Source organism: Chiloscyllium plagiosum, unplaced genomic scaffold, assembly GCF_037043375.1.
Source record: "Chiloscyllium plagiosum isolate Xiang-an unplaced genomic scaffold, Cpla_swu_hap1 HiC_scaffold_18, whole genome shotgun sequence".
In the NCBI taxonomy this organism is placed as follows: Eukaryota; Metazoa; Chordata; class Chondrichthyes; order Orectolobiformes; family Hemiscylliidae; genus Chiloscyllium; species Chiloscyllium plagiosum.
In genome coordinates, this window is record NW_028270156.1 from 13,665,199 (window position 1) to 13,685,760 (window position 20,562).

The 20,562-nt window shown below is 39.9% G+C and overlaps 1 protein-coding gene across 4 annotated transcripts in view; it reads left to right on the forward strand.

The window, feature by feature from the left end:
* The window catches only part of kif18a (kinesin family member 18A), a 109,319-nt gene that overhangs the window by 57,084 nt on the left and 31,673 nt on the right, over window positions 1-20,562 (forward strand). For all 4 annotated transcript variants that reach the window (XM_043705435.2, XM_043705436.2, XM_087996306.1 and 1 more), the window contains exons 10-11: window positions 3,930-4,092; window positions 8,133-8,297. In XM_043705435.2, coding sequence (XP_043561370.2) covers window positions 3,930-4,092; window positions 8,133-8,297 — 328 coding nt within the window. The remainder of the gene's footprint in view (window positions 1-3,929; window positions 4,093-8,132; window positions 8,298-20,562) is intronic.

A 20,562-nucleotide genomic window follows, 5' to 3' on the forward strand; every position in this document is an offset into this window, starting at 1 on the left:
CTATGTTCACATTCAAATCATTTATATAAAAGACAAAAAGTCTATAGTTCCCTGGTTTTGCCTTACCATTTTTCCTTAAATAGTGGTATCACATTAGGCAACCTCTACTCTTCTGGCACCTTGCCTGTGGTTACTGATGATACAAGTATGTTATGACACAGGGTAAATCCCTCTGTTGATTTAAACCAGACACACAGAAAAGCCCACCTTGCACCGTAATCTGTTAAAATTTTGAGTGGCAAAGAGCTATCCGAAATATCACTATTTACAGAAACATTTAACAGTTTTATTCTCAAAGTCTAAAAGAGAACATTCGACAACAATTATTTACAACTCGTTTCTCTTAAACCTATCTTTTACCTCCCACTCCAAAATACTGGTCCAATAAAGTACGTCTTAAATTTACGGCAAATCAATTTCAAAACCAGCTGTCATCTTCAGATGTCAAACTTTCTCTAGATTTTTTTATAGGTCGGCTTCGGGGTTCTGCTGCACAAATTTCTTATGGACAGGTAAATTTTAGAGAGCTATTCTGCTGGCAATTGTTGCTTGGTTGGCTGCTCACTGGTCCAATAAAAACCATGGTTCAGATTTACAAAGAAAAAAATCACATCTCAAAGTCAGCCAGCTGTGTCCATTCTCCTTCGTAGATTTTCTGGGTTGTCTTTTCTTCAGTCTTCTGCCGCACAATTTTTTTTATAGACAGGTACCTTTCAAAGAGCTTGGCAGTTGTTGCTTGCTTGGCTATTCTTTGCTGTTCTCCCCCTAACTCTTCAAAACATCTGTTTTTATCCCCCAAAACATCAGATTATTTCATTGGTTTGATGTCATCCAAAACAGTAAAATTCAAATTCAATTGAACTTTGCTATCTGGGGCATAATTTAAACTTGTCAAATTTGAATTTTTGTACAATGGCAACGCAGCTGCAGCTATTTGTTTCAACAAATGTTACATTTTGAAATTTTTCAGTACACTGTGCCTCTCAAGGGCCGTGCCAGCTCCCACAATCCCAATAACATGTTCACCTCTTTCTTATTTTTCAGTTCCACCCAAATAGGTTCCCTGGATGTATTCCCAGAAATATTACCCCCCCCCCCCCAAACACAGCCATATTGTTATGCCTAATCAAAAACGCTAGTCCCTCTCCTCTCTCATCCCCCTTTTTTGATTCTTCGTGATAGCATCGATACCCCGGAACCTTAAGCTGCCAGTCCTGTCCATCCCTTAGCCACATCTTTGTTGTGATATCAATCCTACCTTATTCTCTACCTTGTTCCTGCCTGCCCGATCTGTTTGACTTACTCTTTTTCCTGACTGTACCAATTTCAAACTGATCACTTTCCTCACTATCTCCCTGCATCCCACCCCCCCACCCCCACCCCCCCTTACAAGTTTAAATCCTCACAAGCAGCTCTAGCAAATCTCCCCACCAGTATGTTATTCCCCTTCCATTTCAGGTGCAATCCATCCTTCTTACACAGGTCACTTCTACCCAGAAGACATTCCAATGATCCAGCTCCTCAGCCACACATTCATCTGCTCTATCCTCCTATTCCTACCCTTGCTAGCTCAAGGCACTGGGAGTAATAGAGATATTACTATCCTTGAGGACCTACTTCTTAAATTTCTGCCTAACTTCCTGTGTTCTCTCCTCCAGAGTCTCATCCTTTTCACTCCTTATGTCATTACAACGACCTCCTGCTGGTCCTGCTTCCCTGTAAGAATATAATGTACCATCTCAGAGTTATCTTTGATCCTGGTTTTAGGGAGGCAACACAATGTTCTGATGTCTCGTTGTCAGCCGCAGAATTGTCTGGGCCTCCAACTAAAGAGTCCTCTATCACAATCAATTGCTTGGGACCTGGCATTCCCCTTGTTTCACTTCAGCCAATCTTAGTACCAGAATCTTGTACTACATACCTTGAACTCCTGTGCTACATGCCTCCCTCTCCTACCTTTCCTGGAGGTCACGCATCTACTTGACTGTATATTCAGTTTGTCTCCTTCCCTTCAACTGCCATCCACCACACCCCCAGCTCCTGTAAATTCCTCATTGCTTCTAACTGCCACTCTAACCAATCCATGCAATCCAATAAGTTTCGCAACCAAACTCACTTCCTGCCGACATAATCATCAATAACCTGGAAACTCTCCCTAATGTCCAGCATACAACAGGAAAAGCATATCTCATCTTTGCAACTTAACAATATACAGGTGCAGCAAATAGCACAATCTTACTGCTCTAAAAACACTAGCTTAGTACCTATGTTTAATATTTTTAAAGTTTAGTCAAGAGACAGGTCACACTAACAACATATAATCAAAAAATCCTCTCTCTACTCGCTATTGTAGATTCACAAAAGAAAACCAATAAGGTTGAAATTTAAAAGCCACTTAACTGCTGTCTCGCTGTGAGCTCCCACACACAGATTTCTCCAAGGTCAGCTGTGAATTTCGTGGTGATTTATTTTCTTAGAGCGAACTCTGATGTCCAGAAATACTTGAAAATAGGCAGCAGTTGTGTAGGTTACTGGTGGGTCAGACAGCAGTTTAGATTTTTTTCTCTGTTTTAAATCACTGTCCACATGGTCACTGCCCTTTGTCTGTCTTCCTCCCTTTTTAAAATGCCGTTGTTTTGATTTTTTTTTTCCCCAAAAATGCCAAAAAATGTAGCAGCGTATTAAACACTAATCGCTGCTCTTAGAATTCAAGTAAATCAACTCCAAAACTGGAAATACTTTAAAGGGAACAGCTCTTACAACCTCAGCTTTTTCCCGTGCTCCAAGTGAAGTCAACTTTGGAAGATGGATGGAACACTGACTCTGTGCTTATTCTGAAGTCACTTGTTTCTCCTCTCCTCAAATGTCGAAATCATTTGATGACACTTTTCTCCACTGGAGAAGTTTCTAAATCTCCTACGAGCCATAAATTTTAGTCTTTGATGCCATGCAACTTTTGCAAAAATGAAACATCTCAAATATCGTAGCACAAAATATTTGTCTTTGAGCATTGATGTGGGACAACTTTTTGACGGACAAAATATTCACTATGTTCTTTTTCAAGAATATTTCTACAAACATAATGATTATTTGCAATAAAAACAGAAAATGCTAAAGAAACTCCTTAGCTCTGGCAGCATCTGTGGAGAGACTAATGTTTTGAGTCCAATATGACTCTTCCTGTGATTCAAAACATTAATTCTGTTTTTCTCCCTCCAAAGATGTTGCCAGGCTTGCTGAGTTTCTCCAGTACTTTGTTTCTTTTATTTCAGATTTTCATCATCTGCAGTGTTTTGCTTTTATTCTTTTAATTTAATTTTATTTGCTAAATTTGGTTATGTGCTCTTGTTATTACTGAAATTATATTTCTGTGATTTTAAAATTGTTGTATCTAAGCAAGCTCCCTGTCAACTTTCCACTTAAAACTTTTCTATATTTAGAGTGGAAACTGCCTTTCAAAACCTGTTGCTCTATAAACATGCTGTCCCCCTAGTGGAAGTGGAGCAGCACTACCAATTGTAGTAGTTTGTAATTCCAAAGTAACAACTCTACAGACAACAACAGGCACTTTATATTCTAAATATCATCTAATTATCCCTCATCATCACTTTTATTTCGACACAACACAAATGGTGAGTCAAGACAGTGTTAATTGTATGGTTGATGTTAGGATAGAGCATTGACATGCAAATTGAAGTCTCTTTCTTCACACTTTGTAACTTATAAGAATTGCTGCAAGTATTTCAGGCAAATTCTGAAAATGAGCATCATTGGACATAATATGTAAAGTCTTGATAAAGAACTTGGTGTACTTGGGAATAAATTAGTTGCAGAATTCAACTGATCCTTTACTTCAAATCCTCAGTAAAACAATTGAAAAGAACAAATGGCAGCATTCTGTCGTACATGGTTGTCTTTTTATTTTCCAGATTTGAAGGTATCCTTGAAAATATCTTCAGCAAACGACAGAAAATCAGAGTAACCTGCTTAGATTTAGAGCGGAGACTGAAAGAGTTGGAACTAAAAATATATTATTATAAACGGCACCAGCAATATGCCAAACTGTTTTCCTGTGACCATGCAATGGAAAAGGTAATTGCTTGGTAGTTAACTTTTCATGGGTTGGAAAATTGACTGATCGGCTTGCTGCCTCGTTTCTGTAGTTATTTTAAACCAATTCTGTACTTGAGTTACACATTGTTCCCTGAAAAACACTTCCTTGTTGCTACTGACTGACTATGGTTCAGTGAAAAGCACTTTTGCCTCTGGGTCAAGAGGTTGTGTGTTCACTCCTACTTCAGGACTTGAACTCAATTACATAAACTGACAGTCCAGTTTGTTTGAGTATTGAGGAAACGTTGCACCTCCAGAGATTCAGTGTTTCAAAAGAATCATTAATGTGAGGATCTGTCTGTTCTCTCAGGTGAACGTGAAAAAACTCTGGCGCTATTTCAAAGAGGAGCAGGGAAATGATTCCCAGTTTTCTGGCCAATATCAGTCAACATCACAGCTCTTGATTAACCAGTTGTTTTCACACTTCTGTTTGTGGGAGCTTACTGTATGCCAACTTTTTCCATGTTGCATTAGTAATAAAAGTTTAAAACTATTTCATTGACTGTAAAGTGATTTGGGATGTACAGTCACTATGAAGCTTGCTGTTTAAATCCAAGTTTGTCTTCTCGCGTTTATTAAAATGACATCAAAGGATGATCCAGACCTTGCATGCAATGTTTTCTATGCACACAATGCTTGTTTGCACCCGTAACTCCAGAAAAAAGTAAGGGAGTTGCAAAAGCAAAATATATTGCGAGTGAATGGTGTTAGACCACATTAACGCTATGATCACTACTTTGGAATACAGCAGAATGGATTTAAATTTGTGAAACCTTGCAATTAAGTTGGAAAAAGAACAAATTTCAGTTTTAATATGATTAAGTACATAGTATAACAGGCTACACAAGTCTTGTTGTATCCAGCTGAAATATAATAGAGTCTATTTTAGTCCTTTATATTGATTAATTAATGATAAAGTTGTTTTGTGAAGTAGGTAGAAGCTGCTTTCTTTGTTTTGACGTGTCCTTGTTTACTTTTTTATACTTTCCACTGCATGCATCAGATGCAAATGTTATTTTGATTTTCATATGTTCTTGTTGGAGTTAAGGACTTTAAAACCTTTTTATCTCTTACTAATATGCTTTTAGTTTTGCACATCGAATGGCTACAATGACAAAGTAACTATGTAATAAGACTGAACCATGGTGCTTCTCTTGCATCCAGTACAGCTTAAACTGGATCTTTAATAATAAGCACCTTGGCACAGCATGTTTTTGAAGACACAAACCGCTTCTCCCATCCTTTTGTGTCACCAGTGGAAGGATTATTTGTATGGCTGAGGGAGCCATTTATGAAGTGAATGATCTCCGTGATAACAGGTTATATTAAAGGGCCCCACCTTATTTATGAAGAATATACCAATTCCAGGATGCTTTGGTGGAGGCTTGTTTGTTTATACTTCCCACTCCAATTGTTTCTCCCCTTACACTGACTGACTTTGTCTACACATCTAAGGTGTTTTTTTAGAGATCAAATAAAAACAAGATTAGATTGTTCCATAAGGGTGCTGTAACTTGGATAATAATTTTAAAGGAACCTTATTAAAATCAAAACGAAATGCTATTCAATCGGGTAAAAGTACATTCCAGCACCTATGGTATACATATATAAGTAATTATTTTTAATCCACCTGTTTAAACTCTTTATTGACATAGCTGGGTCAGGTGAGACTTGAACCCAGACTTTCTGGTTCTGAGATGGGACACTACCACTGCACCACTAGATTCTTGTATATCTAAGTTGTTTTCACAGAATAGAATCCCTACAGTGTCTGGAAGCAGCCCATTGAGTCCACAATGCCCCTTTAAAAAGTATCCAACCCAGATGCACCCACGAACCTATCCCTGTAACTTTGCATTTCCCTTGGTTATTCTACCTAGCCTTCACACCTCTTCGGGTTACTATAGGCAATTTAGCATGGCAAATCAATTAGATCTGCACATCTTGGTCTGTGGAGGGAATGAACCAGAGCACCTAGACGAAACCCATGCAGACACCAGGAGAATGTGCAAACTCCGCGCAAACAGTCATCCAAGGCTGAAATCAAACCCAAGTCCCTGGCATTGTGAGGCAGCAAAGCTAACCACTGAGCCATTGTGCTACCCATTTAATCATCCTGTTCAAATATGTTCTGACACATCTCCTGCACAGGTTGGAATTGAACACTACCGCAACCATTGTTGCATATGTTTTCTAATCAGACTGTTCAGGGATGTCATTACACACCTCCAGAGCAGGTGGGACTTGAACCAAGGCTCTCTTATCCAGAGACACTACCACAGTGTCACAGAAACCCATAACAACTAAAGCACAGGTATTTTTTACTTAACCTGATCAGAGATGTTATTACATACCTCTAAAGCAAGTGGGACTTGAGCCCAGGTTTCTGGCTCAAAGGTAAGGAAATAACCACTGTACCAAAAGAGCCTCCTGACAAGCACTGTGCACTTTTGTCTTATTTAAATAGGTTAAGGAGCAAATCCCAGTTGTAGACACCTTGGGTTAAGACGTAAATTCAGCACAAACTGTGTGCAGATATGATTAGATTAGGTTCCCTGCAGTATAGAAACAGGCCCTTCAGCCCAACAAGTCCACACTGACTTTCCGGAGTAACCCACCCATTTCCCTCTGACTAATGCACCTCACACTATGGGCAATTTAGCCTGGCCAATTCACTGACCTGCACATCTTTTTGGATTGCGGGAGCACCCGGAGGAAACCCACGCAGACACCGAGAGAATGTCCAAACTTCGCACATTCGGTGATCCGAGGCTGGAATTGAACCTGGGTCCCTGGCGCTGTGAGGCTGCAGTGCTAACCACTGAGCTTCCGTGCTGCTCAGTCAATACCTGCCAGTCAATACACAACACCGGTTGACTTTATTGCCTTTGATTGTTAAACAGGTAACATCCATCAGCAGAATCTATTAGATACCAACAAGTTGTGGAGAAAGTTTTTTTTATGCTCCAGTATTTACACATTGCACCTGGGTGTGGTATAACTCTTCTGTAGTGTAGAAATCAAATTGAAAATATAAAAATGTGAAGTGTAAAGAAACAAGGTTAGAAATATTTGGTAGGACAGGTAGCATCTAAGGGAGAACAATTGATTTAACAGAAATTTAAGAAAAGATATTTCGTTGTAGGCAGTTCAGAGAAGGTTCAGTAGGATGATCCCCCTCATGTGGAGGGATTGTCATGAGAACAAAGATTAAACAGGTTGAGACTATTAATTAGAGTTTAGCAGAATGAGAGGTGATCTCATTGAAACTAGGATTCTTTGGAGGCCTGACAGGGTAAATGCTAAGAGGATGTTTCTTCTCATGGGACAGTCTAGGATAAGCGTAACGACTCTCAGAATACTGGAGCATCAGTCCAAGACTGAGATGATGGGGAAATTAATCCCTCAGATGGCTGAGAGTTTTTGAAACTGCTCGCCACAAAGCTGTGGAGGTAGTCCTATATATTTCAGGCTGCAATTGATTCTTGACCAGGAGGGGAATTGAGGGTAACGGAGAAAGAGCAGGACAGTGGATGCAAGGAACGTTGGATCAATCTTGATCCTGTTGAATGGCAGAGCAGGCTGAAGGGGCTCAACAGCCTACTTGTGTTTCAATTTCATATGGTCTTTGAAGTTTCCTTGCCAGGTGGATGCTGGATTTGTTGTGTATAACGTGAGAAGGCCAGGAATGGACATCTAATTAGAATCCTGACCTCATCCAGTCATCTTCTGGCTTTGTTCAGGCTGTACTCTTGAACAAAGTTAGCACCTGTTGAGCATGCACACCATGATAACCAAACCATGGATTAAATGTACTTCATCTTGTGATTTTGCAGTGTGACCCTTGCTGAAAACAAAAAACTTAATCTGGTGTTTATATTGTTTTAAAATCTGAAGCTTTTTCTTCTGAATTCTTTTCAAGTTAATGTATTTTTATAGTACAGGTAATTCTTTTAAAGTGAGTTACATCTTTAACAGCTATTTGATTTAACTTGACAATCTACCTATTGGATCTTTAGGCATCTTGCAAGCATGAACGTAGGCTGGCATCATTAATTACACAACACAATCATATTCAACAAAAGCTGAAAATTACAGAGAAAATGCTTGAAGAAAACAGTAACTGGTTGCATCGTGTGGAAAATGAAATGTGTTTATTCGGCCAAGACGGAAAGATGCCTCAGGTAGCACTAAAATAATTGATTCTTATCCTTTTTGTACATTAAGATTCTTTGTATTGTACAGTATACAATGTTTTAATCTGTTACATGTAAGGCTCTTTGAGACTATATTTTGTTCCATGATCACCTCACTGGAGATCTTGTCCCCCACGGCTCCCCACTCTTTATTTCCCTAACCTCAAACAGCCGCTTACAATCTCTTCCCAAACATCCACAAACAGAATCATCCTGGCAGGTGCATTGTTTGTTTCAACTGAACTTGTGTCTTTCTATCTCAATTTTGTTTTTCTGCATTTTGGGCTCTTTCCAACTACTTTCAACATTGTTCTGATGACCTAACCACCTTCTCTTCACTTGGGTGTGCAGGCTCTCTGCATTTCTGTCCAGTGTCAGAATAGTCTGAGGGCTGACTGTTTCTTCTTTGAAGAATGTTTGAACAGCCCCCATCCACCACTACTCCTCTTCATCTGTGGAGCTCATTCTCAATTGATCACTTTCTCCACTAAATTGTCTCAGTTTCTCCAAACATCACTAGTGGGTGTCTTATAGTGGCATATACCATGTTCCAGTCCAACTTGGGAGCACCATCCAACAACTCTTCCTTTGGTATGTTGACAGCTGTCCCAATGCTGCTTCCTGCTCTGTCTGGAGCTGGAAAATTTAGTCCATTTTGCTTCCAATTTTCATCCTCTCCACAGCTTTACCTGGTCCATTTCTGACATTTCTCTCCCCTTACTTTACTTTATTTCCATTTCCAGGGATAGTCAGCTTACTGAGTTTATTTAGAAACCCACTAACTTCTGCAGCTACTATGACTTTGCTTCCACATGACCTGCTTTCAGTAAGGACTCCATTCCATTCTCCCTTCTTCTTTTTCTCTGTTACATATGTTCTGATGCTTCCACAATGGTGCTTTTAACATGACTTCTTTCTTCCTCACCTAAAATTGACAGAGCCCTCAGCTGTGTACAATTTATTTCCCAAATCTGCCCTCACCCATTCCAATCCCTCCAGGGTCATTGATAGGGTTCCACTTATCCAAGCTTTCCAACCAACCAGCCCTTGCCATTCAACACGAGCATGCCAAACACCTCTTCCCTCTCGTCCCTTCTCTGCATTCCACAACGACCATTCCCTGCACAACACTGATCCATTTCTCCGTCACGCTGATATCTCTCATCTTCAGCATTGCACTCTGACTCTCCTCCCTGCCCCACCTTTCCATGCAACCACAAATGGTGCAACATTTGACCCTTTACTTTCTCGTTGTGCTCCCAGTTGTCACAGCAAATTATTTGTACCTGCTTCAGTGTAGTCCACTACATTCGCTACCCTTAATGCAATCTCCAAACATAGCGGGGCCAAACATAGGCTGGATGACTGCTTTGGAGAGCAGCTCTGCTCAATCTACAAGCATAACTCTTGCAGTTTCAATACACCCTCCTGTTCTCCCACGCTCATTTCTGACCTAAATCTATCACTTTTTTTTTCCCCAACAAAATCCAACACAGGTGAAAGAATAATACCTTATTTTCCATTTAGGTGCTTTTGAATCAACCACTTAAAACTATGAACTCTGGTTTCCATTTGATCTCCAACCCCAGTGTCTGTGGTTTGTTTTTCATGATTTTGCTTTCAGTCTTTAGAACCTACAATGGACTTATGTCATGCCTTCATTACAACAATTACCATTTCCTTTGTCTCTTATTCAATAGCACCTTTGATTCCCCTCCCTGACCTGCCTTTCTGTTCCATTTGACCCTCCTGCTTCTCACAACATAAACCCCAGAACTTTTCTATATCTGTTAGTTTATAAGAAATGTTATTCAACTTGAAACTGGTTTTCTCTCCACAGATGCTGCCTGACCTGCTGAGTTTCTCCAGCACTTTATTTTTACTTCAGATCTCCAGCACCTGCTATGTTTTGCTGTTATGTTCCATGTGCTTGAAAATAATTACTTGCTGAAGCTTAGTTAGGTTCAGATTTTCTTTTTCCTTCATTTAAAATGTAATTCCAACAATTGAGCTGAACTGACATTTTGACTTTGAATATTCAAGGAAAGGATTATTCCATTAATTGCAAAGAATTGATACCTTAATACTTGTTATATTGTTTTTATTTATTAATGGGATGCAGGTATGTCCACAGCGCGGTTAGGAAAGGAGTTCAAGAATTTATGACTCAGCAACGAAAAAGTGGCTCCATTATTACAAATCAAAAGTTTGGAGGTGGACTTGTAGATGCTGGTGTTCTGTGCTTCTGCTCCCTTTATCCTTCTAGAAGGTAGAGGTCACTTATTGGCAAAGTGTTGTCAAAGGAGCCTGTGGGTGAGTTACTGTATTCAAACGTGAAGATGGTACACACAGCTGCCACTACATATTGGTGATGGAAGGATTGACTTAAAGGTGATGGATGGAGTGCTAATCAAGCAGGTTGCTTTGTCTTAGATTATTCTAAACTTGCATGGATTGTGGGCTTCTGAGGCAAAGCCAGTATTTGTTGCCATTCCCTAATTGCCCTTCCATTGAAAAGCTAGAAATTTATCTATATTGTTGTCCAGAGGTACTGCAAAAGATTGCAGGCTTCCTTCTGTTTTCTGGATTTAAGAAGAGAACCCTTAATTTTAAGATGTACCCCTGGTTCTTGATGAGTCTACAAAGGGAAACATCCTTTTAGCATCTATCCTGTCATCTCCTCATCTCCCGTCATCCCACCATATCCCATATCTAACCCTCCAACTTGGCATCACCCTCTTGAACTGTCCTACCAGCCCTCTTCCTTCCCACCTATCCACTCCACTCTCCCCTGCAACCTATCACCATCACCCCTCACCTCCATCTACCTATTGCAATCCCAGCTACCTACTCCCAGCCCCACCTGCCACATCCCCATGTATCTTCAGCACCACCATCCCCATTCCTAATGAAGAGCTTATGCTGGTTACGTTAACTTTCCTACTCCTCTGATGCTGCCTGACCAGCTGTGCTTTTCCAACACCACACCTTTTGACTCTGATCTCCAGAATCTGCAGTACTCACTTTCTCCCATGTTACATTGACCCTTGGCAGGCCGCATTTGTCATCTTTTTTTTTTAATTGGGTGATTTAGTGGTGGATTATTAAAATAAAACAAACATGGTCTTTCCCACTGGGTAGTCAGCTTCTGGACAGGTAGAGGATCCAAAAAAAGGGACAAACTGGTGTTTGTGCTAATCTATGGATTTATAATAAAACCCATGTAAATCTTTGGTTGCATAATTTGACATATGGATGTCAGTGTGTTAGGCGTGGTAGGAGAGGATTAACCTTGATCTCTACAAGTGAGAAGATGAAGAAAGCAGAAGGTAATCCCTTCTCCTGACTGTTACAAAGCTTGTGGTGACTATTTAAAGTGAAATGACTGAGTTATGCTGCAGGATTATGAATTATGATTATCCACCAAAGTTTTTGCATTGGAACTAAATGAGCATTTGAAAACTGGTTTTGGTGATATTGCCTCAACTCACTTCGCTAGCCAAGAAGAAACAAGGTGTGGCTTTGATTTATTCCTGACCAGGAAGGAGTAAAATTAGAAATACAGGGTATAACATTTTCGGAACCACATACGACTGAGCTGGATACTGAGGTGAAATTGCAGATTCTAATTTATGAACAACATTTACAAAGAGCGTGATAGCAAGTCTACAGGATTTGGTCAATAATTGATAAACTTAAGGAGTTGGACATTTAATCCAAAAGACTGTATAATAAAGTTTGAGAAGTTATATAAAAGCTTACAGAAATCCACTCGAAATTCCAGAGTCATTGCTGGTATTTAAACTATCAGAATGCACACACATCTCTGGCACGGAGAGACTTTTGACTTTGTCAGGTGTTCAACTTTGTAGTGATAACTCTCTCATTTTAAACAGATGACTGCAGCTGTACAAAACAATTTAAGGTAGACAAATGATTTCCAGCTTCGTTTGCAAAACATTTTAGGAGTTGAGAGAATGCAAGACTCTATAATTACTGACTTTCAACGTTCAAGGGGATCTAGTTACAGGCACTTGTTTAAGATGGCATTGCTGAAAGATGTTTTGAGGGTGTTTTAAAATATATCATTGAATAAAGAAAAAATGCAGGATTAAGGTCACTAATAACAAATATCTGATATCATGGGGAATAATTAATATTTACTTCCTGTATGATTTTAAATTTTGCTGTGAAGAATTGCCCAAGAATCAATTGTCTATTATTTTGAACATAAAATAGTAACGCACAGGAACAGGTCCTTTTAGCTCACATTGTCTGTGTCGACCATGATGCTATTATAACCTATTCCCATCTCCCTGCACATGATCTTTTTCTCTTTATTCATGGCCTGTTCATGTGTCTGACTAAATGCCTTTTGAGGGTATTAGAAGCAGATACAACCTCCCCCACAGGACGTTCCAGAATGCTCCTACCCATTGTGTTTTTTAAAAAAAATTCCTTGCACATTTCTTATTCACATTTCCTGACTCCACCTTTAAACCTATCCTATTCATATTTGGCATTTCCACCTTAGGCAAGAGACTGGCTATCCACCCTGTCCATGCTCCTCATAATTTTTTACACTTCTATCAAGTTGATCATCAACCTCTGACAATCTAGCAAAAACTAACCAAGTTTGTCCAACCTGTCCTTATAGCTAATCCACTCTCATCAGCAAATTGCCTGGATTAATCTCGTCTGCATCCTATCCAAAGTCTCCACATCCTCCTCCTTGTGCGGCAACCAGAATTATGTACAATACTTCAAATGTGGCCTGATCAAAGTCTTATACATTTGCAAATGGCTCAAAGCTCATCTGTCTTATCTGTTATACTCCTTGCATTAAAATAAATACCCTCCATGTACATTATGCTGTTATTCTTACTAGACTTGCTTGATTTAGCCCCTCTCTTCAAGCCTTCCACAAGCTGACCTACCGTTTTGATTTTCGTCCCGTTGCTATGCAAGTTTAAACCTCCTGAGTGGCACTAGCAAACTGCCCTGCAAGGATATTGGAGCCCCTCCAGTTTAGGTGCAACCCATCTTTCTTGTACAGATACCAATTGCCCTGGAAGAGATCCCAATGATCAAGATATATAAATCCCTCCTTCCTACACCATGTCTTTAGCCATGTATTAAACTGTATTATCTTCCTATTTCTGGCTTCACTAGCACTTGGCATTGAAATTATAACCTTCGAGGTCCTGTTTTTCAATTACTCACACGCACACTCTCTCATATACACATACACACACACACACACACTCTCTCTCACACTCTCTCTCTCTCTCTCTCTCTCACACACACACACACACACACACACACACACACACACACACACACACACACTCTCTCTCTCTCTCTCTCTCTCTCTCTCTCTCTCTCTCTCTCTCTCTCTCTCTCCCTCTCTCACACACACACACACACACACACACACACACACTCTCTCTCTCTCTCTCTCTCTCTCTCTCTCTCTCTCTCTCTCTCTCTCTCTCTCTCTCTCTCACACTCTCTCTCTCTCTCTCTCTCTCTCGCACGCGCTCTCTCTCGCACTCGCTCTCTCTCGCACGCACTCGCTCTCTCTCGCACGCACTCGCTCACTCTCGCTCGCACTCGCTCACTCTCTCGCACTCGCTCACTCACTCACACTGTTTGAGAGGGAAATGGCCACAAGGCACTCCTGCACTACCTGTCCACACTTATTAGACTTTATGCTGGTCTCAACTTTTTCCTGTCTGTGTAGCCCTTGCTAGTGGTGAGACCAGCTTATTAAACACACTGCCCACAGTGTTTTCAGCCTCATGGGTGCTCTGTAGTGAGTCCATCCGCAACTCTACATATTTCCATGAGGCAAATTAGGAGCTGCAGCTAAACACACTTCCCACGTATATGGACACACATTTGACACAGCCCATGAAGCAAATTGTTCTGAAGGTGGATATGACATGGATAAACAACAAGAAAATGTTGTTTGTGGCTGAAGATTTAAATCAAGCATTGAGTTTCCTAGTTGCTAATTTATTCAATTATACCATACTGGATGGTGGCAGTACCTCAATATCAATTGGCTGAACGGTTATTTGAAAACCCTGGACAAAGAGGACTAAAATAGGGTTGAAAAACATGAGTATTTCAAACCTTCAAAGAGAGTGATTCTACCCTGTGAAATTGAAGAGCTGCACATCTCATAAGCTCTGCTGTCATCCAAAGTGACATAATATTGTTGCTGAGTAAGTTTCAATTAAAAAGATGTAAACTCTCCATGTTTGGACATGGAGAATGAGAACTAGTTTGTATTTGGTAAAGTGGTAAAAGTCTTACATGGGATTCAGAATTACCGTATTCCATTGAAGAAGCTGTGAGTTGCTTGTCAAGAGGTCAAAGGAGGCCAGAGGATAAAGAATATGAATCTCTTGTAAAACAGATGAAATTGATATGTGGTATATGTACTATGTATTGAAAGGAACCAACACGCCCAATGTAAGTGTTCTTTTAGCCTGAGAATTTAATGAAATACGAGTCAGAAAACCTTTATCGGAAAGCTTCAGGGCCACCAGATTTTTCAGACAAAGGATATTCTTAGTTTTCAAATACGCCACCTGTTCTAAGTCTGTTTGGGCCTGAATAGATTAAAGCCAAAGTTGTTTTTTCCCAAAGGGTTTGAACTCAGTGTGTCGAAAGGTCCATTTGGCACAGTTTTCAAAAGTTTGTTTTTGACTATGCAGATAAAGGATTTTCAACCTGTAGTAGCTATGAAAAGATCTGGGACAAAGGTCAGACGTCTGTCTATTCCATATTTAGATATGGTGACCCAGTTTAGCGTATCCATGGTGATCAACAAGAGGATTATCCCAGTTGATGTTATTACTGGACAGACATATCTAGCTTGATGGATCTTTGTTTTGGTTTGGACAAGAGTCTCTCACTGAACCATAAACATGCACAGTTGTAGATTTTATATTAGCAATAAAACAGAAGTTTATTAATGAAAAGAAGTGACAAGAAAATAGAATGAACCAATCTAGATGTAAGTCAAAAAGTGTGGTGCTGGAAAAGCGCATCCAGACAGGCAGCATCTGAGGAGCAGGAGAGTCTGTGTTTCAAGCATAAGTTCTTCATCAGAAATGATGCTCAAAACGTCGACTCCTTCTCCTCGGATGCTGTCTGACCAGCTGTGCTTTTCCAGCACCACACCTTTTGACTGTGCAGTATCTGCAGTCCTCGCTTTCTCCTTTTTTTTCCAATCTAGATGTAACAAATGTAAAGAGTTTGAAACACAAGGTAAAAGTATAATCCCATTAATCCCGTCTTTGCAGACCCCAAAATTTTCACTTATGTAGTACTAAAAATCACTTCTTGTCGGTGCTGACGCCAAAGAAAAAATGTTGCATCAGACCGTCCAGAAGAAGTTGTAAATCTGGTGACATGATTTTCATAAAATACAGAAGGATTCAGGAAATGGAAAGGGGCAGAAAAGGTTATTGCACATGACAAGAAAACTTTCATTATACAACACCAGTATTAGGAATTTTGAGCTTAAAGAAAGTGTTGATGATGAAGCACCAAGTATTTTGCATACCTATGAATTCTACAGTTTGGAACCAGAAGGGAAGACATAAGAGATCAGTAAATACATATAAATACACATACTAGTCAAACATTAGAAAAAGTAATCTCCATGGGCCCAGTGTAGGTTCATGGCAGGTTAGCAGTCAACAATTATATCATGAGTGGATGACCACAATAGGAAGATATCTAGAAACGTTTACTAAAAACTATAACTTGGCTAAATGTCCAAGATGACAGCTGAGAAGTGAGGGCCATGGATTGGCAGGAGGGATTGAGTGTGGAGAACTGAAAAACTCAGTTCCAGTACTGACTCGGGAGATACACTTAGGAGGAAAAGGCCACGGACAATTAGGATTTCGAGCAGATATCCCAATAGCAAATCTTAAAGCCCTTTCTATAACCTTAGATACACAATTCACTGGGACATTGATTCCATTATGGTTCAAAGGAACCTCATGGAACAGCTTTTTCCTCAATGCTATGAGTCAAAACCCATTTCTTCCAACCTAATCTTTGAACCATGCATTTATTACTCTAATGTTATGTACCCCACATCATCTGCACATGTCTTAGGTAGTAGATTAGATTACTTAGTGTGGAAACAGGCCCTTCGGCCCAAGTACACACCGACCCTCCGAAGAGCAACCCACCCAGACCCATTCCATTACATTTACCCCTTCATCTAACATTACGGGCAATTTAGCATGGCCAATTCACCTAACCTGCACATCTTTGAACTGTGGGAGGAAACCCACGCAGACACTGGGAGAATGTGCAAACTCCACACAGACAGTTGCCCGAGGTGGGAATTGAACCCGGGTTTCTGGCACTGTGAGGCAGCAGTGCTAACCACTGTGCCACCGCTCCATAATTCGGAGATTATTGCTTTTGTGGTTCTACTTTTTAATTTGTCCCCCGAACTGCTTGCAATCCCTCAGCAGAACCTTTTTCCTAATCGGATCAATGTTATTGGCCCCAACATAGACCACAACAACTGGATTTTTCTCTTCCCACTCTTAAGTTACTTTTCATCCAAGAGAGGTCATGGATGTTGAGTAGAAAGTAAGTCTTTGTGGAATAATGTACATTCAACAAAAAGTGTAAGTGACAAAGCCTTAGATACATGTAACCTGTTTAAAACCGATGCTGGAGAGAAATTATATAGCTTCAGTGAGTAGATACTAGTCATCAGCTATCAGATCGTTTCACTAAGAACAATGCATCTTCAGAAAAATATGTTGAAGATTGTAGAAGAAGGATGTCTCATTATGTAAGTGAGAAATTTGATGTTTTAAATTCATCTGTCTATCTTCATTTTTGTTCTTAAGAATGACTGATTCTCATTAATTTTGTCTGATAATGTTCCTGTGAACCACTTCGGGGTGTTTTACTGTGTTTAAAAACACTAAGTACAAGTTGTTGCCATGACTGAACACTTGTTTGACTCTGGTGATTCAATCCCCATATCTTCTCCTACCAGCTGACACCAATGGTTTTGTGACCTGCTTTGTTTCTCTATTTTTGGCTGACCCATTCTCTTGTTAACAATTTGAATCTCACTGTCCAATCTTAATTCACCCCATTTATCTTATATCTCTGCTTGTCAATCCCCTCAAAGCTTCTTTAAATGTCTTCCCATCACCTCAGGCTACCCTGAAGTATTATTGAGTTCATTAAAGCAAATAAAAATGTAAGTATCTAATCAAAATATAAGTGTTCCAAAGAATAAATTAATACTTTCTTTCACCAGTGAACAAATCAATAGGTAAATAGTAATAAAGGCCAAATACTGCAGATATTGGAAATCTTAATGAGTACAGCAAATGTTGGAGAAACTCTGGTCTGTTGTCTGTCAGACAACAGTCCTAAACAAGTCATAAGAGAAAGAAGGATCTGGCCCAATGGGCCAAGGAGTGACAGGTGGCGTTTAATTGAGTTAATGTGAAGTGCTGCCTTTTGGAAAGGCAAATCAGGGTAGGGTTTATACATTTAATGGTAAGGTCTTGGGAAGTATTGCTGAATAAAGAGATCTTGGAGTAGAGGTACATAGTTCCTTGAAAGTGGAGTCCTGGGTAGACAGGTTAGTGAAGAAGGCATTTAGTATGCTTGCCTTTGTTGGTCAGTGCATCGAGTACAAGAGTTGGGAGGTTATGTTGCAGCTGTACTGGATATTGGTTAGAATACTGCATGAATTCTGGTTTCCCTCCTATAGGAAGGATTTTGTGAAACTTGAAAGGGTTCAGAAAAGATTAAAAGGATGTTGCCAGGGTTGGAAGGTTTGAGTCGAGAGTGTAATGCTGGAAAAGCACAGCAGCTTAGGCAGCATCCGAGGAGCAGGAGAATCGACGTTTTGATCATAAGCCCCTCATCTTTCCTGATGGAGGGCTTATGCCCTAAACGTCAATTCCTCTGCTCCTCAGATGCCACCTGACCTGCTGTGCTTTTCCAGCACTACACTCTCGACTCTGATCTCCAGCATTTGCAGTCCTCACTATCTCCTTGGAGGGTTTGAGCTATAGGGAGAATTTGAATAGACTGGGGCTATTTTCCCTGGAGCATCAGAGGCTGAGGGGTGACCTTGTAGAGGTTTACAAAATCATGAGGAACATGGATAAGGTAAATAGCCAAGGTCTTTCTCCCAGGATTGGGGAGTCCAAACTCGAGGGCATAGGTTTAAGGCAAGAGGGGAAAGATTTAAAAGGGAATTAAGGGGCAACCTTTTCACACAGAGGGTGATGCATGTATGAAACGGGCTGCCAGAGGAAGTGGGGAATAGAAAGGATTGAGACTGATATGGGCCAGATGCTGACAAATGGGACCAGATTTATTTAGGATATCTGGTTGCCAGATTGGATCGAAGGGTCTGTTTCCGTGCTGTGCATCTCTATGGCTCTAGTCATGACAGGGCTGCAATTAAGAAATGGATACATGCTCAAGGCTGGTTGGCCAAGAAGGAAGAGGTCGTACTCAAGGAGCACTCTATTTCAAACCCACTCGTGTTAAAGGGTTTGAAATCTTCAGAAGTGAATAGTGCAATAACAATTTCAGGGATAACACTTCTTGGCAATGCTGTTGAGTGAGTAAAGGCTGAAAGCAAAAACCATGATGAGAGAAGTGAATTGGCATGTGGCCTGGCAAATCGGGCAAATATGGCTGATAGGCAGCCAAAGAGGGCAAATAGATTATTCCCAAGGCCTGCTAAAAAGGTGTTAGAAGTAAGCACAAAGGGGCCTCCGTTTTTATTTTGAATGTGGAATGCTTCATCAAGGGAAATACACCTGGAATTTGGAGGTGCAGCAACACCATCTAGTGTTAGGAAGGCTAGTGAAGTCCCCATGTGTACAGTAAGACATAAGATTTAGGAGCTTTATACACTGTGTAATAATACACAATGCATTATTCGCGTAACATGGAACTGTGTATCCGGAGTGCAGAGGTCACCAAACTGGGAGATATGAAAAATTGTTGGAGGGGCACAGAGGGTGAACTGAGCTGAACTAGTAAGATTTGAAATGCTAACTCGAATAGGCAAAGGAGCATTGTGGAATATTTCTTCATTACTTTCCGTTCCCTATGTTTGGAATACAGCATCTTTTTTCTCTCCTTTATCATAAAGAATGAATTGAGAACACGGTTGAAACAAAATGTTTTCTGGGAGGTCTTCGGAAATTTTGAAGGATGCTGGTAAAGCAGAGGAAAAGAGAATTCCAGAAAGCAGTGACATAGCTGACTGGAACGGATATAATTTGTTAAAAAGTCTAATAATGGGATGAGTAGAAAGATATAAGGATACTAAGGTAGCAAATAAATAAGAGACACAGCTGGGAAATTTGATGTAACATTGAGCTATTCCGACTTTTCAGTCTGCAACCTGTTTGACTGGAGCACCATTGCTGTAAACTAACTACTTGAGCATCTTCTGATGAAAGTACATCACACTCCATTTGTAATAGAAATAGCTGCAAAATCAGTCTTTGTTGGTGTAAATACTTAACTTTAAAATTCAAATTAAATTTTCTAACTAAAATTTCAAAACTATAAAAGCTGCATTAACTGTAAATGTGATGCCTCAACTGTAAAAGAACAATTTTTAAGTTAATAAATTTTGCAAAAATTGCAAAAAATGCTTAGGCAGAACAGTAATTGGAAATATGTCAAATTAACGCAGAAAAATGGTGCATAATAACAAGAATTTTACTTAGCGGTGCAACATATTCCCCCACCTGCCACATGTCAAATCTTCTCCCTCCTTATTATTACAGTCATGTTTAAGATGTAGTTCTATTGATACCAGCTAGCCAACTAATCATTCAATAAATGTAAATCTAGATACCAAGTGTTGGTAGGCTGTTCACTGCAAAGACACCACTAGCATGCAAAATTATGCTGTCAGCTGACAGACTTAGTTTTCCAAAAGAGGATCATTAAATAGCAATCAGAAGTGGAAATCCTGAGTCCATTTCCTGCTGCCTGACCAGCAATAGCCCACTGTTGCACTAGCTTTAATTAGTTATTCATAGACCAGAAATCATATCTGTGTGTACTATATCAGAAAATGTATTGTCCACTGAGAAGTTGCAGTATGTCTTTTTAAAATACAGTCAAGTTGTCAATGTTAAAACATCTGAGGAACAATGAATCATCATAGAAACCCATTATCCCTGCAAGACCTGTTAATATATAA